This window comes from Chenopodium album, chromosome 13 (assembly GCF_948465745.1).
Source record: "Chenopodium album chromosome 13, dcCheAlbu1.1, whole genome shotgun sequence".
NCBI classification, from domain to species: Eukaryota; Viridiplantae; Streptophyta; class Magnoliopsida; order Caryophyllales; family Amaranthaceae; genus Chenopodium; species Chenopodium album.
Window position 1 is genome coordinate 50,486,874 of NC_137846.1, and position 21,793 is coordinate 50,508,666.

Genomic DNA, 21,793 nt, shown 5'->3' on the forward strand with positions numbered 1-21,793 from the left:
AGCTCCAATCAAAGTGCTCACAGCCTGAGTCCGATTTCCTAATCTACTAGTCGAGTACTTTGACATAAATTTTCTGAACAAAATAGGATCAAAAATTGGGAAAGTCCTTAGAGTGGACAAAACCACAGCACAAGCAGAAAGGGGTCAATTTACTCGCTTACGTGTGGAAATTGATTTATCTAAGCCGTTATTATCTAAGTTCTGGTTGAAAGGAAGAATATGGCGCATTCAATATGAAGGCTTTCGTAACCCTGTCGAACATATAGCTGGTGAGTTTGACATGATCATTCATGAGAATCCCTTGCACGATCAAACGAATAAGCCAGAGGAAACAGAGGATTTCGGTTCTTGGATGTTAGTCAAGAAGCCTGTTTGTAAGAGAAATCCTAGAGTGGAAAAGAAAAATGCTCAAGTTGGAGGATAATTTCGATAAGGTGGTGAACGCGACAGCTCAGCCACGAGAATAGAATGGCAAGTTTTCGAAAGTTACAACTGGAAGCGCAAATCAAGGGGCAGGGTCTAGATTTTCTATTCTTGCTGGGAATCAAGGAGAAGATAATTTGGAGGATAATATGGAATAGAATAATGAAAGATTGGTTACGAGTGACAATTGCAAAATCTTGAGGGAAATAATTTTGGTACGATTAATTTGGGAGATAATTCTCAAAGATTTATGCCAAATATTGCTACTTTATCTTTTGATAAGGAAAAAAATATCTCTGCTAATCTTTTCCAATCAAAGCAGAAAAAATCTTCCTTTAAGCAATCACAGGATAAGAGGAAAGTAGTTAAAAATTCGAACCTTGAGCCACTTAAGGAAATTTCGAATATCCCCAAATTTGTGCAATTTAAGAAGCCAATTATTCAGAATCCAAGCCAAGAAAACTCCATATTCCCTCTTGAAGCCAGCCAGGAAGCTAATACACAAGCAGACATTGTGACACCAATAGACCTTGACAAGCAATCTGTAGCCAACTCTGAGCAGCAGCCTTCGTTATCTCATGTCTTAAATTCACTCCCCAATTCTCCTAAAGGTACCCCCGGAGAAGACCATTTTTGTGGGGTATTCGATGGAGGATCCATATCTGGTGATCGCGAACCCCATGACTCATGTATTGGAGGTTCGAATAAACTCTTATCTGCCACCAATCTCAACTCCTTCCGAGTTGGTGATGACTCTGAAATTTCCCAATGAACTTCAACGTTTATTGAGGTTGATCAGTCAAGCTTATATTTCTTCTTTACGAAACATACCTGTTTCTATGGAAGACACCTTACCTAATTTGGCTCCGAACTCTTTACCTATAACTTGCATGGTGTGGAATGTCCAAGGTGCAGGTAGCCGTAACTTTATTTCTTCACTTAGAGATGTAGTGCGGGCTAATCAACTGAATGTTTTAGCTCTTGTTGAAACACATATGGGTGGCGAGCAAGTTGTGAGAATTGCGTCTATTCTTGGATATAATGGCCATACGAGGGTGGATGCAATGGGCTTTAGTGGAGGAATTTGGGTTTATTGGAAACCGGAGATTGTAACTGTTAATCCAATTATACAGCACAATCAACATATTACAATGGATATCACTAGGGTGGGTGCTACACCTTGGTATTTTACGACGGTCTATGCTAGTCCTGACCTAATGAAAAGACGTGAATTGTGGGATGAGTTGACACAATTTGCAACAACTCACAACAAACCTCGGATGATAGCAGGGGATTTCAATGACACTCGTTTTGCTTCGGAGCGAAACACTTCTTGTAGGGAGACAAATCAAAGGTCTACAGCGTTCAATGGTTGGGTTGAGGAGATGAATTTACTTGAGGTTGAGTTCTCTGGAGCAGCACACACGTGGGCTAGAGGCTTGACTCCTGAAACTCGACAAAGTGGTAAACTGGATCGAGCCTTGTGTAATGATGCTTGGGTTGTGCATTTCAAAAAAGCTTCTATGAAACACCTGACAGCTACTCACTCGAACCATTGTCCTATTTCTCCCCGAATGGTTTTGTGCCATTGCAATCTTTACACTGACCTTTTTGCTTTCAATCTTCTTGGTTATCTCATGAAATTTTTTGAGAATTTGTAGAGGAAAAATGGGATACTGATGGGCGTTAGAACGGTCGCACATTCCACACTCAATCAAACTCACTTATAACAAACATCTTACAAACCAAGCATAATGACAAGTAAGAGTTCGGTCCACAAGGAACGGGATATGGTTGCTAAAGATTTTAACACTTAAGATAATTCAAAGTCTTGGGTGAATTTGGGGTTCGTCAAGTAGACAAACAAATTATGGTTCTAAAACGATGTATTAAAGATACTAGGGAATGGGATTCACTCAATCAAGGCAATTAGGCAAACGGGGAGTAAAATAGACAAGATATAGCAAGGACTATATGTAAGATCAACCTCATGCAATTAGGAAACAACTCACACTACTAAACTTAGATTCCTCATTAATTTAGGAATAGAAGATACATAATCAAATTGCAATAAGTAATGCCATGCTTCATTCACATTTCCATGTCAAACTAAGCATATCATGCTATCAAGCTCCTAAATCAAGGGTAGCTAATCCTATCATGAAGAACTAACAAGCAATCTCATATAATCAATTTAATTGCAATACAAACATCAATGCTACTCCCACATTTGCATAATTAACCTAAAAGGTTGAGCTTCAACTAACCCTTAGCAAGAAGACTACTCACAACTCATATTTATCAACATGCAAACAAGTATTAGGGTTCTAACTACTTCAATAATTGGGGAAAAGTGGATAACAATCGAATTCACTATCATCCAACAACAAATTATCAAGAACTAAAAGGATTCAAGTAACATGCAAATACCAAATAAATTCTGAAATTAAGTAGAAGAAGGTTGAAGAAATTACTAATTGAAGCTTCAAATGTTGAATACAAAGTGCCAAACCTTGAGAATAATTCTTGAATTTCACTAATACAATGATTTGATTTGATGAAAACTAAGCTAAATTAACTAAAAGGAATGTTTCAAACTAAGAGAGGTTTCTGAAAACTAGGCTACTATTCTCTATTTACAAATGAGCTAAAGGGGAAGTATTTATACTCCCCGAAACACATAGGAAAATCCGTCAAAATAAAACGGATTCCCAGATAGGAGCGCCCGCTCCACAATGAGGAGCGCCCGCTCCTGGATGCTGCACGCCCTCTCCAGATTGTTTCAGTGAAAGTCAGATTTGAAAGTGTCAAGGAGGAGCGCCCGCTCCTCACAGGTCGGGACTAAGGGCAGAATGTTTGGAGGAGCTAGGAGCGCCCGCTCCATCTTGGCCGCACGCCCGCTCCTCACAGGAGGAGGTTCATGGCAGAAAAGCTTCACTTCAGTGGAGCGCCCGCTCTAGGAGAGGTGCACGCCTCCAAGCAAGAGTGGGCTCTCCCTTCTTTGTCTTCAAGCCTTGAACGTCACTCCATGCTTTGAGTGCTTGTCAAATTGAGATATAGTACCTGCAAAACATGGACAAACACAAGCAAAGAAGGGGCGAAGCCGAGATACAACATTTTTATTCAAAAACGGGTTCGAAAGAGGGGAAAGGATTGCAAAATCGGGTTTAAATCAACACTATAAGTGGTCAAATAAACCACTTATCAGATACTAGTACCACTCTTATGTCGGCTTTGTCGAAATTATCTAATGATTTACAAGCTTGGAACCGTGACACCTTTGGTTACATCTTCCAGCAAAAACGACTCCTCTTGGCTCGAATTGGAGGAGTTCAAAAATCCTTCCTACTCGTGTGGATCGTGGCTTGATAAAACTTGAAGCAAAGTTGAGAAGAGAGCTGGATGAAGTTCTTGATCGGGAAGAGGCCATGTGGTATCAAAAATCACGTGTGGACTGGTTGAAAAATGGGGATCGAAATACCTCGTTTTTTCACCTAAGTACAATTATGCGCAGGTGGAAAAATAAAATTGTAGCTTTAAAGGGTAAGGAGGGTGATTGGATACAAGACAAAGATGAAATCAAGCATCATTTGGTAGATTATTTTTCCACCTTATTCAAGGAGGAAGGTGAACCTGATCAGTTTGATGTACCAAGTGGTGTCTTTCCAACCATTGCAATGCACGATTGGAGGGCTCTTGTTAAGTCGTATTCAAAGATGGAGATTGATGCAGTTGTGAAGGATATGGTTGCCCTTAAAGCTCCTGGCCCCGACGGATTTCAAGCTTTATTTTACAAGAAAAATTGGGATATCGTGGCCAACTCTGTGTATGGAACGATACTGCCAATCCTTGAAGGTAAAGGATTTCCAGAATCCTTTAATAAAACTTTTATTGCTCTATTGCCAAAGCTTGACAAACCGGAGTTAGCATCCCAATTCCGCTCAATAGGATTATGTAACGTGGCTTACAAAATCCTAACCAAAGTCATCATCAATCGAATTAATCCTATTCTGCCGAGTTTAATTTCAAACACCTAAGCTAGCTTTGTTCCAGGCCGCCAAATAACAGATAATATCGTCATAATGCAAGAGGTTATTCATACGATGCGACGAAAGCAGGGTGTGAAGGGTCTTATGGCCATTAAAATTGACTTTGAGAAGGCGTACGATAGGCTTCATTGGTCTTTCATTCGAGACACACTCCTCCAAATGAATCTTCCTCTTTCTATGATTGATGTGATTATGGAGTGCATATCAACGGCATCTCTTCAAGTTTTATGGAACGGTGAACCTACTCAAATTTTTGCTCCAAGTAGGGGAATACGTCAAGGTGATCCCTTGTCTCTATATTTATTTGTAATGTGTATGGAGAGGTTCTATCAAATTATTGAAGAAGCAATTGTTGGTGGTCATTGGAAACCAATTAAGGCAAGTAGAGATGGTCCATTACTGTCGAACCTTTTCTTTGCCAACGACATAGTACTCTTTGCCAAAGCTACTGTGCAACAAGCTGAATTGATTAGTGAGTGCTTGAATCGCTTCCGTGTTGCATCAGGTGAGAAAGTCATCCTTGCAAAATCTCGAATTTATTTCTCCAATAATGTCGATATTGAAAATCAGGGCCTGATTAGCTCGGCACTAGGAATGGAGGTGACACAAGACTTGGGTATGTATCTTGGTATGCCCACTCTAACTAGCAGAGTCACTAAAGACACATATAGCCATATTTGTGAGAAAATTGATAGAAGGCTTTCGGGTTGGAAGTCTAAATATCTTTCACTTGCGGGGCGTATTACTCTTGCAAAATCTACCATTTCAACCATGGCTTTGTATTCGATGCAAACGGCCAAAATCCCGCGTACGATTTGTGATGATAATGATAAAAGAACGCGAAGGTTTATTTGGGGTGGAGATGAAGACAAGAAAAAAAAGTCCATCTACTCTCTTGGGAAGTAATTTAAAAACCAAAGGAGTATGGAGCCTTAGGAATTCATTCGGCAAAGCAATCAAATTCTGCATTTCTCACAAAGTTGGGGTGGCGTATGTTAACCGAACCTCATGCTTTATGGTCAAGGGTGCTTCGTGCCAAGTATTGCAAAGGCAGGTGTGATGTGGACATGTTTGAACCCAAGGCAGGAATGTCCAATGTGTGGAGCGGCATAATAGCAAATTCAAGGGTGTTAGGAGCAGGTATCAAGTCTGCCATAGGTAATGGGCAATCGACTTTATTCTAGGATCACTCTTGGGTGACAGATCAACCTTTAAGCAATCTTGTTATTAATCCTCTGCCTGGTGGGATATTTTTAGCCAATATCTACCAGAAAATGTGTTGAAGCTAATTCAAAATCATGAAATAAGGGCAGACCCGACTTATTAATGACCATGTTTATTGGAAAGATAATTCGAGGGGTAAGTTCACCATCAAATCAGCTTTGAATATTATTAGGAACGATACTGATTCCTTGGATGATGAATGCTGGAATGCGATTTGGAAATCCCATGTTCAACAACGTGTTCGTGCCTTTCTTTGGTTAGCTTGCCATGACAGATTGTTAGGGAACCTTAATAGGTTCAAGCGTAACATGACTGACAGTCCAAGGTGTTTTTTAGGTGGAGCCGAGGAGGAAAGCACACTCCATATCTTGCGTGACTGTGCTGCTGCTAGGATGGTGTGGCGCAAACTCCTTGATCAAGCAACGCTGCAGCAATTTCTCACAGGGTCCTTGAGAGATTGGATTACAAAGAATATCAAGGACAAATCCCCTTAAAGCCCTGAGAGTTGGCCGACTTATTTTGGGACTACATTATGGTGGATTTGGCATTGGAGGAATGGTTATGTTTTCAATAGACAAGCTGAAATGCCAATTGATATTGGTGCCTTCCTTCAAATAAGATTCGATGAAGCAAGGAGATGCTTTGATTAGCATAGTGATGATAGCAATACTGCAAAGAAGTGTAAGGCATGAATTAACCGTATATCTTCCACCTTATCGTGTATATATAATATATGGATACAAGCCCCACAACCACCTGCAGTTATTGACATTGAACAATCATGTCACAAACAAATTTTAACTCCAATATATCATCGTACTCTGAGCAAATCATGTTGCAAAGATTCAAAACGATTATACGAGAATATTCAAGGCCTGGTATAATAAGCACCATTTTTGTCGATGTATAATCTGATTAGACGGTCAATTCAAATTGATTTCCAACAATCTATTCCTTCTAAACATGGAAATCATTGAAACACCCACCGTCCCACTAGAATTACCCCAATTGGCCCGAATAATGGTCAAATGGGGCAATTGTAGTGGGATGAAGGAAATATGTTCCTTTAAAACACCTACTGAAGTCACATATGATGAAAATGAACATTAGTTACCCAGTTGGGAAGTATAGTTGGCTATGAGTATGCTGAAAGGGGATATGCTTTGAGTCGAGGCAAGCTAATATACCTGCCCTGTTTCTTGTCCTGGTTGTGCACTTGTGCTTGCAGTGGTTTAACAAGACTAATATATGGCATAAAAAGGGAATTCCCAGGTTAACCATAGAAAAGAGATGGTGCGGCAATTTAACAAGACTAATATCTGGAGTAAAAAGGGAATTTCCAGTTTAACCTGCTGTGCATGGTGTTTTACTGTGACCAACCCCTAGTGAAGTCAGCATACTCCGGGATGGGTCAATTGTTGTGGAAGTAGGAGGGATCGAGCTTGGCCAAGGTCTATGGACCAAAGTAAAACAGACGGCGGCATATAGTCTGAGTATGATCAAGTGTACTGGAAGTAATGATCTTTTGGATATGGTACAAGTAATACAAGCAGACACGTTAAACATGAATCTGCTCGATACTTTGGTTAAAATATTAACCCCTCTCAAAACTGCATGACTTTGATTGTTAGTTTGAATTGGATTCAACTGCCTTATATTACTGTTTATTCCGTATCATACTTGAACTAGACATTGTGTATCATAAACTATAAACGTCTCAAAATAACATACTCACGAAATAAATATCTTTTTTTTTTCAAGAGACGAAATCGACATTGTAGGAAATTCCTCATAATCTTGTTTATGGTTAATAGTGAGGTTGTTGCTAACTAAGATCCAGCCAATAGTACAATTCTTAATATAAAACAATAAATAAATAAAAAGAAATTAAAAAAAAAAAAAAAAAAAAAAAAAAAAAAAAAAAAAACCCTAAATTTATAGGTAATATGTTACAAACAAACTACCTGAACTGAGGCCATGTAACCAATATATCAATAGAGTAGTTCTTTCCCTGTATCTCCACCGAAGATTGTCCATCACTATTAAACTCTGCACTACCTTGTAAATAATCAACATCAACACTTGATTGAGAAGTTAAGCTGCCATCAACTATTAAATCTGCTTTTATAATTAGAGAGGACTTTTTTGGCAAAGAAACAAGAGATTTTGACAACGGCAAGGAACCATCGTTTTTAAGGTCATTTATAGGATCATCTAAACCTCTCTCAAAAAGAACACTTTGATAGTACTTCTCATCATACGAGGTAGAATACTCGTGGTTGCTATACCGAGCAACAATGCTCCCATAAAACTTTACGGGCAACAAGCTCAAAGCACTATCATTGTTTTTTACCAAGACATTCACTTTAGCGTGTGCTCCATCATCAATTATTATGTAATGCAGTGCTACATATCCATGATCCCCTCGAATAATAGAACATATCCGTTTGTTATACCATTTGTCAAAAAAGCGGAAACCCCACGAAACAAATCCTTCAACGAAAACATTACCCTTGGCATCCTTGAGGTCAACATAAATGCCAAAATCGTTCATAGCCGATAAGCCAACACGACCACAGTATTTGACCTCAATTTTATCAAAACATATCTGAGGAGAATTCTCATCTCTATTGAACAGATGAACATATTGCATACCTTGAACATTGATCCTCCCATAGAGCTTAAAGGGACGCTTCAAATCATTGCTACCGATACCAACTGAAAACACTTCTAGTAGTTGCACGGGTTTCTTGACTCTCGTCACATGTGATGTCGGCAAAACCAGTGGAGACCTGATAATCAGAATTCAATACCGCATACAGATTAAAACAACTTCACTAAGAAATACAAAACCTAAAGGAAGGCAAGCATGCCTTTTCTAGTTCAAAACACATCTAGAGCATGCTTGGAAATAGAGAAATAAAATTAAAGGTAATGGAGTATAAAATAAAAGGTAGTAATTTCTGAATAATTATAATAGGATTTATTATTTGAAGAATATGAATCCATTACCCATTCCTCCTCCTATCCTCTCTCAATCACCATCTCCTCCAAACTCTTACTCCTCTTCATTTTGCCACCAAACTACAATGGGTAAGTGACTAAAAAATTAATGACTAATCTATTTTATTCTTGGTGTTTAAAGAGCCATAAGGGCGAGTGATGAAAATCGATTCTAAAATCTCCTAAAATCGGGAGGATGCTCTAACCAATTGAGCTATCTCCCACTCTCCATATGACTAATCTATAAAAATACACTAGTGGCACAAGAGTGTCAAATAAGAGATAGCAGCCTACCAATCATCACACGAGAAGGATGCTGAGGGTTGTGGATCAGCAAAATACTGCAGATATAACAAACATCAAATATAGATGAGACAATAAACCAGTTTCCCATTAAAAATTACATAGGAAAAGAAAGGAAATATCACATGAAAAGATACAACACAACAACCAAATAAAAAAAATTACCCGCTGCCTTTTAACCAGTTCATCAAGCTCGCTCTCTTCATTCAAACAGCGTTTCAAATCACTTCCTTTGTAACGCAACTCATATGCATTACCCCATTTCACTCGCACTCTAATACGCCCATTTTCACCCACTACATCCATCTTAAACTGGCTGCAGTCATTAGATGGAAACTCTAAGACCCCATTAGCTAGTCTGCTTCCATCCTTATACTTAAAATCCACATATATTTCAAGGGGGGAATTTGAATTAACTGGCATAGCAACCATGGACCTTGATAGCTCAATAGATGATCTAGACTTGACCCGTACACATTCATCACGTGACAATTTTAAAAGTATACTTGAAATAGTCGTATTGTCTCCGTAGGAGACACTCCCAGGAAACTTGGTGTGTGCAACAACAGTTCCATAAACATCAGCACCATCGTCCTTTCCATATGCAGAAGTATCATAATCAGTATAATCAACATCAACATCAACATCAACATCATAGTCTAATACATCATAATCATCGTCTTTGCTGAAGAAAAACACATCCACAGAACCTGTCACTGCATAAGGAAAAGTGGCATAATGCAGAGTCACAAATCCGGCCTCACCCAGAACAATTTCAGCTCCATGTTCTGTGTAAAAGGTTTCTTTGTAGTTGAAGCTCAACTTTCCCTTAGCAATGACAACATCACTTCGAGCCCTATCCCTTAGATCCACCTCAATAACGACATAATCATAGGGTATAATGACACGACCATCCTTAAGTCCAGTTAGTGACAAATAACGAGTGTAGCCATCCCTATTCGGCTCAATAAACTCAGGGTTGTTGCGTTTCCGTTTGTAGAGATCAAATACATGACCTAATCCATTAGTGGCTATAATAGTGCCATATATTTCACAACAATCACAATCATCAAAAAACATGCCAGGGAGGCTGGTATTTACACTGACAGAGAACACCTCGAGCAGAGGCATAGTCTTGGAACCAATATTAGCCCCCACTTCATGTAGATCGAGTATCCTCCGTAAAACATCCCTATCTGTTTTCTTATCCATATCCATATCTGTAAATGGATGACAGATTATTACAACAACAAAACCTAGGTCCCAAAATGATACGACAGACTATTAATTAGGAAAATAAATTACATTTAAGACCTCGTATATTTTGCTATAAGAGCAACTCCAATGGTAAGTTAATGAGCTTGTTGTTATGCCACATAAGATTTGTAGCTAGTTTGTGTTCCCACGATTAGCTACTAGCTTGTGATTAATATGAGCCTTAATTTCTTAATAGTAGCTTTTTGAATTAAATTTTATTAATATATCAAGACCACTTTTTTCAAGTTTTTCCTTAAGCAAATTAGCTTAAACATATTGTTTGGCCAACATAATTTTATTTTTTTTTAGCAACAACCTTAAAACGACCAAATTCGTCTCAAATGCAGAGGCAGGGCACGAGGGAAATGAGGTCTAATTTCATAATTCAATCCTAAACATTAAAGGGTTGGGCAATACAATTGCAACCAAATTTGATCGAAAATTCATATAATTTTAGGGATATTTGATCAATAATCAAATTAGGCTCTTAATTTTCTTTTCTTTTGGTTACAATGGTATCATAATCTTAGAATTTCGAACCGATCGTTCAGATTTTCGAACCCTACACTTAATGCACAAACAATTAAATCAAATATGATCAAAGATAAACCCTAGATTGTGAAATTTATATGATGATAACAAAAACAAACAACTTACCTCAGAAGCTGCTTCAATGGGGGATACAAGTATTAGATTCAAGGGAGAACGTCAACTGCGCTTCAATGGAGAACATGAACTGCGCTTCAAGTGTTGGAGGCCTTGGAGCCCTTTTAAAAGCCATGACCCACCACGGTTATATATGGGTTAGATCCGTCTATAATAAATAATGGGACAAGTCTTTATACAATCGTCTAATTATAGGATAGAACGGGTCTTATAAGGGTTTAAAGTAAACTTGTTCTTAAAAAAGTATTCGTATTTTGTATCACGTTTCTTTTTAAAATTGAGCAATATTTGTGGAAAATATTCAATCCATGTAAAATTGCTTATTACACCATGTTATGATTGTTATCAATGTTCCCACGGTATCGACTACATCAGCAAAAGATAAAAAATAAATTAGGGTTAATTATTGAAAATAAATTGTTGTTATAAGTTAATAAACCCCTAATTGAATTAGCAGTTTACGCAAAACAAGTATACCAAAAACAATATTTTAGGTTAGGGGGAAATTAATTACGGTTTTTTTAAGGGTAAAATTGATAATTCAATCAGCAGCCAGTTTAAATTTGTTGTGAATCGGTAAAACAAAAATACAAGCTATTTTCAATTGTTGACATGGACAACAATACCGTGGGATTATTGATAAAATTTGGCATAATAACTAAGGAATATTGCAATGTTTTAAAGAATTTTCAAGTAATTGCTTGGTTATAAATCAAAAAGACCATAAAAATAGTTTGTGTAAATAGTGTAAATTTCAATTACTTAAATTTTTTCGGGTTTTGACTTATATATATCAATGTGAAATAAGTATGTTTTAATGTGAGTATTGTTGGTCAGTATGTTTTAGCTAGTGTTTTTGATGGTCTCTATTATTAGTAAAATTTCGGGTTCTTTTTTTGATAGGTCCCAATTAACAAGAAATTAAATTTGTAAAATGGAAGTGGACCAAATTCATCATAACTAGTACTTGTAATATATATGGAGATATCATAGTCTTTGTCAAAGGAATTCCTGGTTTGACAAGGAAAGTTGGGAGGTAGTGAGATTAGGTAGTGTTATTGGTTGACAGTTGAATTGCTCTTTTACCTGTGTGAGTGTCTTCTTCCCACCTGATAACTGCCATGGCGCCAACATCAACAACCACTCTATTTTTTTTTTTTTTTTTAATATTCAAAACTTATGCTAAACTTCTTCATTCCATCCACCTTTTTTAAAATCCACCTTTTTTTTTTTTTTTTTTTTTTTTTTAAATTTCAAATCCTTACTTAAAAGTCCCTCTATCCCCTCCCCCCTCCTATGGATAAGCTACCTATATAATTTAGAAACGTATATTAAGGTGGTAGATTAAAAAAATCAATACGACCCTAATCGGTGTATGGTATACAGACATACAATACATCATCTTTAAGGAATTTAAATTAATAAAGTAAAAGTGATTCTATTTTATGTCATCTAATGCAGTGGCGGATCTTGGTTGAAAATATTAAAGGGGTAAGGATTTGATTCTTTTACCTATCGCTTAAAACTAATCACTATATTCCAATGCTTTGTAAGTAAATATAGGCTATTTAGCTCAATAATTAATTAATTACAATAATTTACTAGGGCCCAGTCCCCGAATGACCCCGATGGTAGGTCCCCCTCTGTTTGCATGTATGTACTCAAAGCGTACAACATCATTGGTGAATTTACTAAGGAGCTTGAGTGATACATGCCCTACCATATTATAATGGTTTCAAGTTTAATACAAAAAATCATCATGTGCTAAAATGAGATGTGCATTGAAATGGTTTAGCAGTAATTAGAGTAGCAATGTTGTATGATGTATGATCATGGGATGCAAGGAAAACATCCTCATCCCCCCATTGATATCTCTATTTTTTTGTTCCCACTCATTTTTTCCACTCTTTTTTTTTTTCCACTCATTTTATTAATTTATTATTATTCCAATTTCTAAATCCTAAACATGCATATACATGACATATATAATTAAGTATGTAACTGCTCGTTTGGGAACCCATGCAAAATCATGCAAATTCAACTTAACTACCATTAATTTTTTTATGCTTCATCAGAATCATCACCCTTATGAGTTAAGATCGAGTTCAACAATTTTGACCAATAGTGATCCACTGATCCATCCAAGCTGTTATAATTTTAAAAATTGATACCGTAATGAATATTTTACATTTTGGGTAGAATACTAGAAATATATATACATATACATTTGGGTTAAAAGGGAGTACTGTGTAGCAATTAAGCTTTAAGCATATATGCGAGCATTGACAAAAGTCAATACACTTAAAATAATAAACTTGTCAAACCTTGACTTATTGTTATAAAATGGTTAATGGGACATTTATAGAACTAGTTTATGCATCTTTAGTATGTATCATTATTAATTAATTGTGCCAATGAACATTAAAAAAATACCAATGTAATTACAACTATGTTCTGAGTTTAAGTAAACAAATCATATACATAATATGGAATGGATAGATGGATGCATAGTTGGATCTTGGATACCAAATTATCAATTTTTTTTTTTTTTTTGAAACCTACCAAATTATCAATTTGTTACTCCTTAGTTAGTTGATACGAAGTATATACTTCATATGTATTAAGCAATGTTAAATATTGAACAAGACGTACGATGTAATCCCCTTTACATACTTCATTATTAAATTTTGTGCAATGTACCTCAATCTCAATCCATGAAAAAGTTATACAACTCCATATAATTCTTTTAAGCTGTCAAATTTGACTTTTGTACAACTTATAATATTAATACTCTACATAATATTCATCACACGGTTGATATTTATTGGAATTATTCTAACATATATTGTATTCAAATATTAACTCCTTATAAATAAAAGATACGGATTATCATTCATTGAATTTCCACATTGACAAATATATCGATTTGTGACACTAACTTATTAAGAGTAGAGAAATTTGTACGAGTATAAAAATACTCCAAAAGATACTTCATATTTAAAAAATTCTGTATACATGTTGCACATACCGAAATGTTGGCATACAGCCCGGCAAATCTTTACATAACATGATCAAAGTATCAAACTAATTTAATATTATACACTATACATATATCTCGTCAAAAATAAACTATAATTGTATTATAAAATTAATTCGAGCACTTGTATTTCCACATTGCAAACATGACCATGAACCCAAAAAGTCAAATCCACACCCAAAATACAAATTAACTAGCCTATAAGGGCAAAATGGTCAGAATAGCAATCAATGGCAAATTAGGCAGAAAATAAAAAAAATACTATCACTGCTCGAGGCCATTTTTTTTGTATAACAACTCGCACCAATTATGCAAACACCGGTGCTTTTTATACATCTAGTGGATTAAACACAATTTTATTTATTTATTTATTTATTTATTTTTTTGGTAAGAATGTCCTGATTAATCATTTTTATTAATATTTAAATTAGGTAGCCATTTGGCTTAAAAACTTTTTTTTGGAAGGGGTTAGAAACATTTCTAATGTACAATTTTGTACCGTTTAGAATACAACTAAGGCTACTTCAAATTATCCACTTGCTTACGTCGCGTATACAAACAAAGAAATAACATAAGATTCAATCAATTTTCCAGGATATTGTCTATATTAGTGAGTTTAATGGTTCTTTTAGTATCATATACTCCATAACCTTTATGTTTCACCTAAAGTAACTCTTTGTACGTCAATATAACATTACAATCCTCTCTTTTCATTCGTAGGTAGTTTTCAAATACTTTCATTTTTCTTACCTTATTTAAAATTAGAGTGATTACTTTATGATATATTCTTAGGTTAATGATCTTTAGCTTTTCCAACCTTATATTTTCCTGATTTCCTTCCAAATTTATAAAAAAGCCAGACTAACATGAGACTGTAATCATTTAATTCAGCAAATATAAAAATTAAAAAAAAAATGACTAAACATGAGACTGTAATTTGATTATTTGAAATTCAGAAAAAAAAAAAAAAAAAAAGTGTAAAATTAGCAGGTTGTGCGCAGTCCCCAGCAGCAGTGTATATAGATCGTCTTTCTCATTTGTCCCCACGCTTTTCTCTTTTACGACTCCTAGAATCTCTCTCTTCTTTCTCTCTCTTCATTTTTGACAAAAATTCCTTACTATAGATTAAAGCACCCACTTAATTCTTTCTTCAAATCAAGTTACCTTTTCTTTTGATTTCAACAGGTAACCCAATTTTCTTCAACTTTTTTAAGTTTTATTCATTTGTTATTTTGCTTTTTTACTGCTTAATTTTGATGTATTATCTGAGAAAATCAATGTTATTTTTCTGGGTTTTTAGTTTAAAAGCAATATTCATAAAGTAGAGTTGAAATAGTTTGGTTCCTGATGTACATTTTTAGGTGCATTATCTTAGAATTTGATGTGGGGTTTTTATTTTTTGGTTGAATTATGATGTTTGTTTTAATTTTATGGATCAATTATGATGTTGGAGCATTTTGTGTTTCTGGGTTTTTTTTTTTCTAAGTTATCCGGGTCAGTTATTTTTTGGTGAATTAATTATGTTGTTGGAGCATTATGATTATTTGGGTGATTTGTTTTTTAGTCGAATTATGATTTTTTAGAATTTTAATTTTCTGGGTGGATGGACTATAATGTTGGAAAGTTTTGCTCTTAGTATAAATTACCAAAAAAAAAAAAAAACAAAAAAAAAAAAAAAAAAACTTTTTTCAACTTTTCATGTGAAGTATTTGAATTAGATAACATGAATTATTCGCATTTTGAGGGCGGGATTGCTAAAATAATAAGTATGAACAGTTTTCACGGCACTTTTAGTCATACTTCATGGTTCATCCACATTTTATCTGTTATAATTAACAATTGATTAGTATTAGTCAATGCCGGAGGCTGCACGTTTTGAATTTTAAGTCTTACCCATCTTTGGATCATCATGGTCTTTTCGGTGTTTCGATTTCATGGATGGGTTTTTGGTATGATTCTTATTGTATTTTGTGAAATGGGTATATAAAATTTGGTAAGCAACTTAAGATGTTGGGATTATTGGGGAATGGTATGTGTTTTCTAGGTATGATAGTGATTTTGAGTTGAAAAAATTGATGTGGTATGACAAAAGTATGATAAATAGTTGATCTTTGTATTTTAATACCTAATTGCTATTAGATGTTGACAGTGTGATTCAATGGAATGGATTTGCATCAGTGTGAGGTAGCTCAACAACACACTGTACGAAATGAGTGACCAGTCGTCTGGATTGATACTTGGTATCTCTATTGGAGTAGTAATTGGTGTGTTTGCGGCAATCCTTGCCCTGTATTGTGTTAGATACCAAAGAAAGCGTGCTCAGATTGATAATAGCAGTTCAAGGAGATCGGCGACAATTCCTATTCGTGCAAATGGTATTGATACATGTACAGAGTTATCAGACTCTACCCTTGGCCCTGAATCTCCAAGACGATACAGAAAAAGTGTCAGCGGGATGTCTTTGTGGCTTGACGGCTTTAAGAGGAGTAATGTTGTTTCTGCATCTGGTATACTTGAGTTTGCTTACAGGTTTGCTTTCTGAAATTTACTTAAGTTTTTACTGACTAATTGACCATGTTAAAAATATTCCGTTGAGACATTATAAATAAGAATTTGGTAACTTTTTTGTGATCATAGGGGCAAAACCAAATTGGGGAGTGAAGATGAAAAATCTTATCAATGCGATGATCGATCAATGGATTTTTTAAATGTTGCTAACAAATCAATTATGTTTCATGACTTGATGCTTGAATCTTGGTGTTAGATTTTATTACGTATATGGTGCTGTTTTGATTCTTTGTAATTCACATGAGAATCGTAAAAGGAGGTATTAATTGCTTCTTATGGTAATAAATAATTGTCGTAGCAGACCTCATTACAGCTTATAATGTCGTATTACTGTGTTTGGCTGGTGTCATTGCTTTGCTAAGAATTTATAATTCAAGTATAATCTACATCTTAATGTGATTTTTGCTCTCAGTATCTCAAGTGCTCTCTTTCTCCACTGTCTTTGTCAATCTATCCTTGTTGGAGAGTGATTTCTTGTAGATTCAATCATGGCGAAACTTCTGATATGGACAGAACTCTGATTGCACTTGACTTGATGACTATAAGCTGGCTACTTCTTTTGCAGGGATTTGCAGAAGGCAACTCAGAATTTCACAACATTGGTTGGCCAGGGTGCATATGGTCCTGTGTACAAAGCTCAGATGTCAACTGGTGAAATAGTTGCTGTGAAGGTGCTGGCAACTGATTCAAAGCAAGGGGAGCGAGAATTTGAAACAGAGGTAATGTCATATTTTAATCAGTGCAGCTTCTTAGTGGCAATATAATCTACACCAAGGTTCATCCTTAGATGTCATTACCGAAGTGCCCTGTGTGGTAGACAAGTTGCTGTCTTTTTTAATGCTGTAGTTATTGTCCTGATTGATTCTTGATCTTACCTTCTTTTATTGCCTGCTGTTGTTTCACAGGTTAAGCTGTTAGGAAGGTTGCATCACAGAAACCTCTTGAATTTGCTTGGATATTGTACAGAGAAGGGAAAAAACATGCTTATATATGCCTATATGAGCAATGGCAGCCTAGCTTCCCACTTATACAGTAAGTCAACAAACCATATTTTCAGCATTTATGCGAGCCTAGGTTAATGTAGAAATGAGTGTTCTAGCCCTTCGCCCCTTCTAAGTGTCATTGCAAATATGAAATAATGAAATTTAACCAACTTTACTTCCAGGAGAATTAATTATTGTGCATGTAATGGATACATTGAGATATGTTGAAATGTTACGATATTTGATTTTCACCTGTAGATTGGCTGACGAAGATCAATGATCAAACTATCTTGCAAACCTAGTTTTATAAACCTTTCTTACGTTGGAGCCTGCACATTGACAGGTTTCCTCATTTTCCAGCTTAAGTGATCCCATTCCTATTGCAAGGATAGTTGTAAGTGGGACTTCCATTGTTCCATGCATGCAACTATGCAAGCTTAGTTAGGAAGAGGTTCTTCTGTGAAAAAGTGGCTCTATAGGAAGTTCTTGTCGTTTTGGTATCCTCCTGTTCAGACCTGTGACACCAGTCCCATTAACAAAATCTATAGTTGTCTGAATAAGATTTTGTTTCCCTTATCATCTATTAATCAAACTTTGATTTATCCTTTTCTTATGATCTTCTCGAGCGTAATCTCTATTGCTATTACGAGAAGAGATTCAGGGTAGTATCCGAATTGGGTTGAAATTTGTTGTGAAATAGAACTACAGGACTTGAATTACAGTCTTGGGTTGATTATTCCAGTTTTAGGTGTGCTGTATTGTAGAGTTTTACTTCATTTAAATAGATTCTACGAATGCTCATTTGGACCCTTTTCTTTCGATTTTAGCATGGTGGTTTTTTGAGGTATTTGGGGAACTAAAATCTTTGCTTTGCAACTTCTATGTATGAATCGTTGTAGTGTAATAATAAGTTTGGGCCTTTGGGGAATGCTTTGGGTCTGATATTCCTGTTTGTCTGCCATATGGTTGGTTCCTTTTGGCAATAGTAGGGGAAAAAAAAAATCTTCACAGGCATCACCTTTATTTTGGCTTTAAATCATCAAAAATGCATATAAGTAGGCATTCATGTTGATTTATAATAGGCTGTTGAATAATTTATGTTTTCAAGTTCTCCTTTAGGAATTTGAGTGCATTAATTTTTAACCTGCCTGATTGACCTGACTCTTGCTTCTATTGTAAATATATGTAGTATGGAATTTGATGTTATGCTCCCTTGATCTTTCTGATGGAACTTCTTAAAACATATGTTGCACAATGTATATATTAGATTAGATTAATACTGTGCAGATTAGATCCACGCTTTCTTTCTTATATAAGCTAACCCATAATATTCAGGGTTCATGATATTCTTTTGCTTTCTCCAGATGAAAAGATGGAACCATTGAGCTGGGAACGAAGGGTCCATATAGCATTGGATGTCGCAAGAGGCTTGGAGTATCTTCATGATGGGGTAATATATTTATTTAAGCTATTGAGTGGGGGTTTAGATAAGCATTTTTTTTTTTTTTTTTTTTTTTTTTTTTTTTTTGCTGTTTTCAATCTGATTTCTTCCTTACTCCTGCTTTCAGGCAGTTCCTCCTGTAATACATCGTGACATTAAATCTTCCAACATTTTGTTGGATCAGTCGATGAAAGCTAGGGTATGTACATTGTTATCACTTGTTCCTGTACGATGTAACTGAGATGCTAGGAAGCCATGGTGGCAGTGGTGTCTTTTTGCTGATGCAATTGTTTTATGCTGAATCTAGGTGGCTGATTTTGGGCTTTCAAGGGAAGAGGTAATTGACGGGCAAGTTTGCAATTTAAAGGGGACTTTTGGCTATCTTGATCCCGAGTATATATCCACAAGGACCTTTACAAAGAAAAGTGATGTGTACAGTTATGGGGTCTTGCTTTTCGAACTCATTGCAGCAAGAAATCCCCTTCAAGGTCTCATGGAGTATGTAGAGCTGGTAAGTTGATATATTCATATATCTATTGCATTTGATACCTCAAGACTATGCGCCAGACCTGTTAATATAGGACCCAGATTGTTATGCTTGATGCCTCTCTTCTTGCTGGAAATTTTTTATATTTATGAATGACCCATAGTCCATTAGTCCCATTATACTAGGCAATATGGTGTCTCAAGATTGTTATAAATAACTGTCTTTTATAAATTTATATGAATTCTTACTTCCTGTATTTTGTACATACATAACCGTGTCTCAACATTGTGAGCTTTAAAATAATTCATGGTTACCTCTTGGACCCATATTCATGTCTAGCACTTGTATTCGAGTCCAAGCATCATAGCTCCACTTTGAAGATATACTTTGGAATTTGGGGTGTATGGAACATTCATATATTTTGTATAGAAAGGCAGTCTTTTTGCAATCAAGAAACATTTAGGCATCGTTTGCTTCAACAGATTTGGTGTTGGTTTAAATGATATGCCAAAGAATGTGATATCCTTCAGACCCCAACCATATGATATGATGTTAGTTTCTATAGTTGAATTTTTTGAAAAATGTTTTGGATACATCTGTCTATAATCTGGTGTTCTAGTTCAGTTACAGTTTGTCGGCTAAAAAGTCTTCAATGTTTTTACTGTCTTATGATGCCAAACTTGGTCATCGAGTATTAGATGTTACAGAAATATTGGTGGATACGTTTATCTGAACAGAATAATTTCCTTTTTGGTCGAGGAAATGTTTAGCATCATGATTATGTCCATAGCTGTATGTAAATTATACCCAGTGGTATGGTAAAACCATTTCATTATGAATTCTTCCACAATTACATAATTGTCTAATGGGTTATGCTAGTTACTCACTTTTTTGAACTGCTGAAACATAGGCTGCAATGAACACAGAGGGAGGGACTGGATGGGAGGAAATTGTCGATTCGCGTCTTGATGGGAACTTTGATGCTTTGGAACTTAATGATGTGGCAACTCTTGCATACAAATGTGTGAACCGTGCCCCAAAAAAACGGCCGTCCATGAGAGACATTGTTCAGGTATTATCTCGGATTTCAAAATCTCGGCATAGTAAGAAGCCTCCGAGGACATCTTTATCTGCAACACCTGAGGAGGTGGCTATTGATGTCGATCTAGCAGAATTACCTGGCTCAGAGAGTGGACACAGGAGAGAAGATTCTATAAGCAGCATGGATACTGATCTATAATGGCTGACTCATTCTAGATTCTTTAATTTTTTCTTGCTTTCTCGGTTCTTTTTGGTATGTCATGAATGCACAGCTTCCGGAGGTGCTGGGGAGTACATGAATCTAGCTTATTTTTTATTTTATATTTCGGTGTAGAGGTTTCAGGTACAGGCTTACAGAAAATTTAGGATTTTATTGGTTCTTGTCAGCTCATTGTAAATTAGGCCATTGCTTTTACTCAAGATAGTTCTTTGATTCGTCCAATGCAGCTAGTGTAAAATCTTAACCTTCTCAGTTTTCGCTTGATTGACTTGATCGGATAACCTCTTAGCAAAAATCTTGCCTGAGGCGGTCATTCTATGACATTTAGGGTGATTTTGTCAATTTTAAAGGGTAATTTTGTGTTTCTCTAGTAGAGCAGAAGCTATTATAGATTTGCTTGAATTTTTTTGTACATTATTTCATTCTTCTATATTGGATCAATGTGCCTGTAATTGGCTGTAATGCAGCTAAGCAATTGTTCTTTGCAGATTCTTGGCGTCTGGAAAGGTTTATTTCTAGATCTGAAACCGTCGGATTCGGTCAAAGGATCCATTTATAGCATTTGAATATTATCATACACAACTGCATGCTGTATTGATGGATTACATGTTGGAATATTATCCTTATTTCTTATACATCGTCATTGACTTGAGAAGTCCAACCAAGAGCTTTTACCTTAAACCTTTCAAATTCGACCTGTAATGTGTGTACTACTGTATAATACTTTTTTGTTACTCTTAGTTTATAGTAGATCAATGAGCAGGCTGGCAGCTAATTTGGGTACAAAAAGTTGAACTCTCATCCAGATTTAGCAGAAGTGCTCTCATTACTGCAACTGTATTATGTCTTCGACATCAATTCTGCAGGACCGAATCGATCATGTTCGAAACATCATATCGAGACTCGAAGACCAGTTTGTAAAGAGTAAAATAGGATTGATTATGCAAGAGGACAACAGAGAATGCAAGAGCAGAAAATCAGCAGAGGGAATATTCAGCCATTTCTCATTAACAGCAAAAGAGCAATGTACACTGCTTATGTACACCCAAAAAACAAGGAGGGAGAATATCTTTGCACTGAAAACAAAATAA

General features: G+C 35.9%; 2 protein-coding genes across 3 annotated transcripts; both read left to right on the forward strand.

The window, feature by feature from the left end:
* Positions 1–1,262: 1,262 nt before the first annotated feature.
* Positions 1,263–4,460, forward strand: LOC145575661 (uncharacterized). The gene is made up of 2 exons (XM_081633487.1): positions 1,263–1,887; positions 3,721–4,460. Exons 1-2 carry the CDS (start codon positions 1,263–1,265, stop codon positions 4,458–4,460), a joined length of 1,365 nt encoding a protein of 454 aa, XP_081489613.1.
* Positions 4,461–14,918: 10,458 nt separating this feature from the next.
* Positions 14,919–21,058, forward strand: LOC145576829 (calcium/calmodulin-regulated receptor-like kinase 1). Of its 2 annotated transcripts, none has more exons than XM_081634536.1 (8): positions 14,919–15,147; positions 16,102–16,491; positions 17,096–17,249; positions 17,436–17,562; positions 18,878–18,963; positions 19,082–19,153; positions 19,262–19,465; positions 20,352–21,058. In XM_081634536.1, the coding sequence occupies exons 2-8, from the start codon at positions 16,172–16,174 to the stop codon at positions 20,679–20,681; spliced, it is 1,293 nt and encodes a 430-aa protein (XP_081490662.1). In that variant the 5' UTR covers positions 14,919–15,147; positions 16,102–16,171; the 3' UTR covers positions 20,682–21,058. The 2 variants fall into 2 exon arrangements, with proteins under 2 accessions (XP_081490662.1, XP_081490661.1); XM_081634535.1 differs by having other exon boundaries at positions 16,112–16,491.
* Positions 21,059–21,793: the final 735 nt, after the last annotated feature.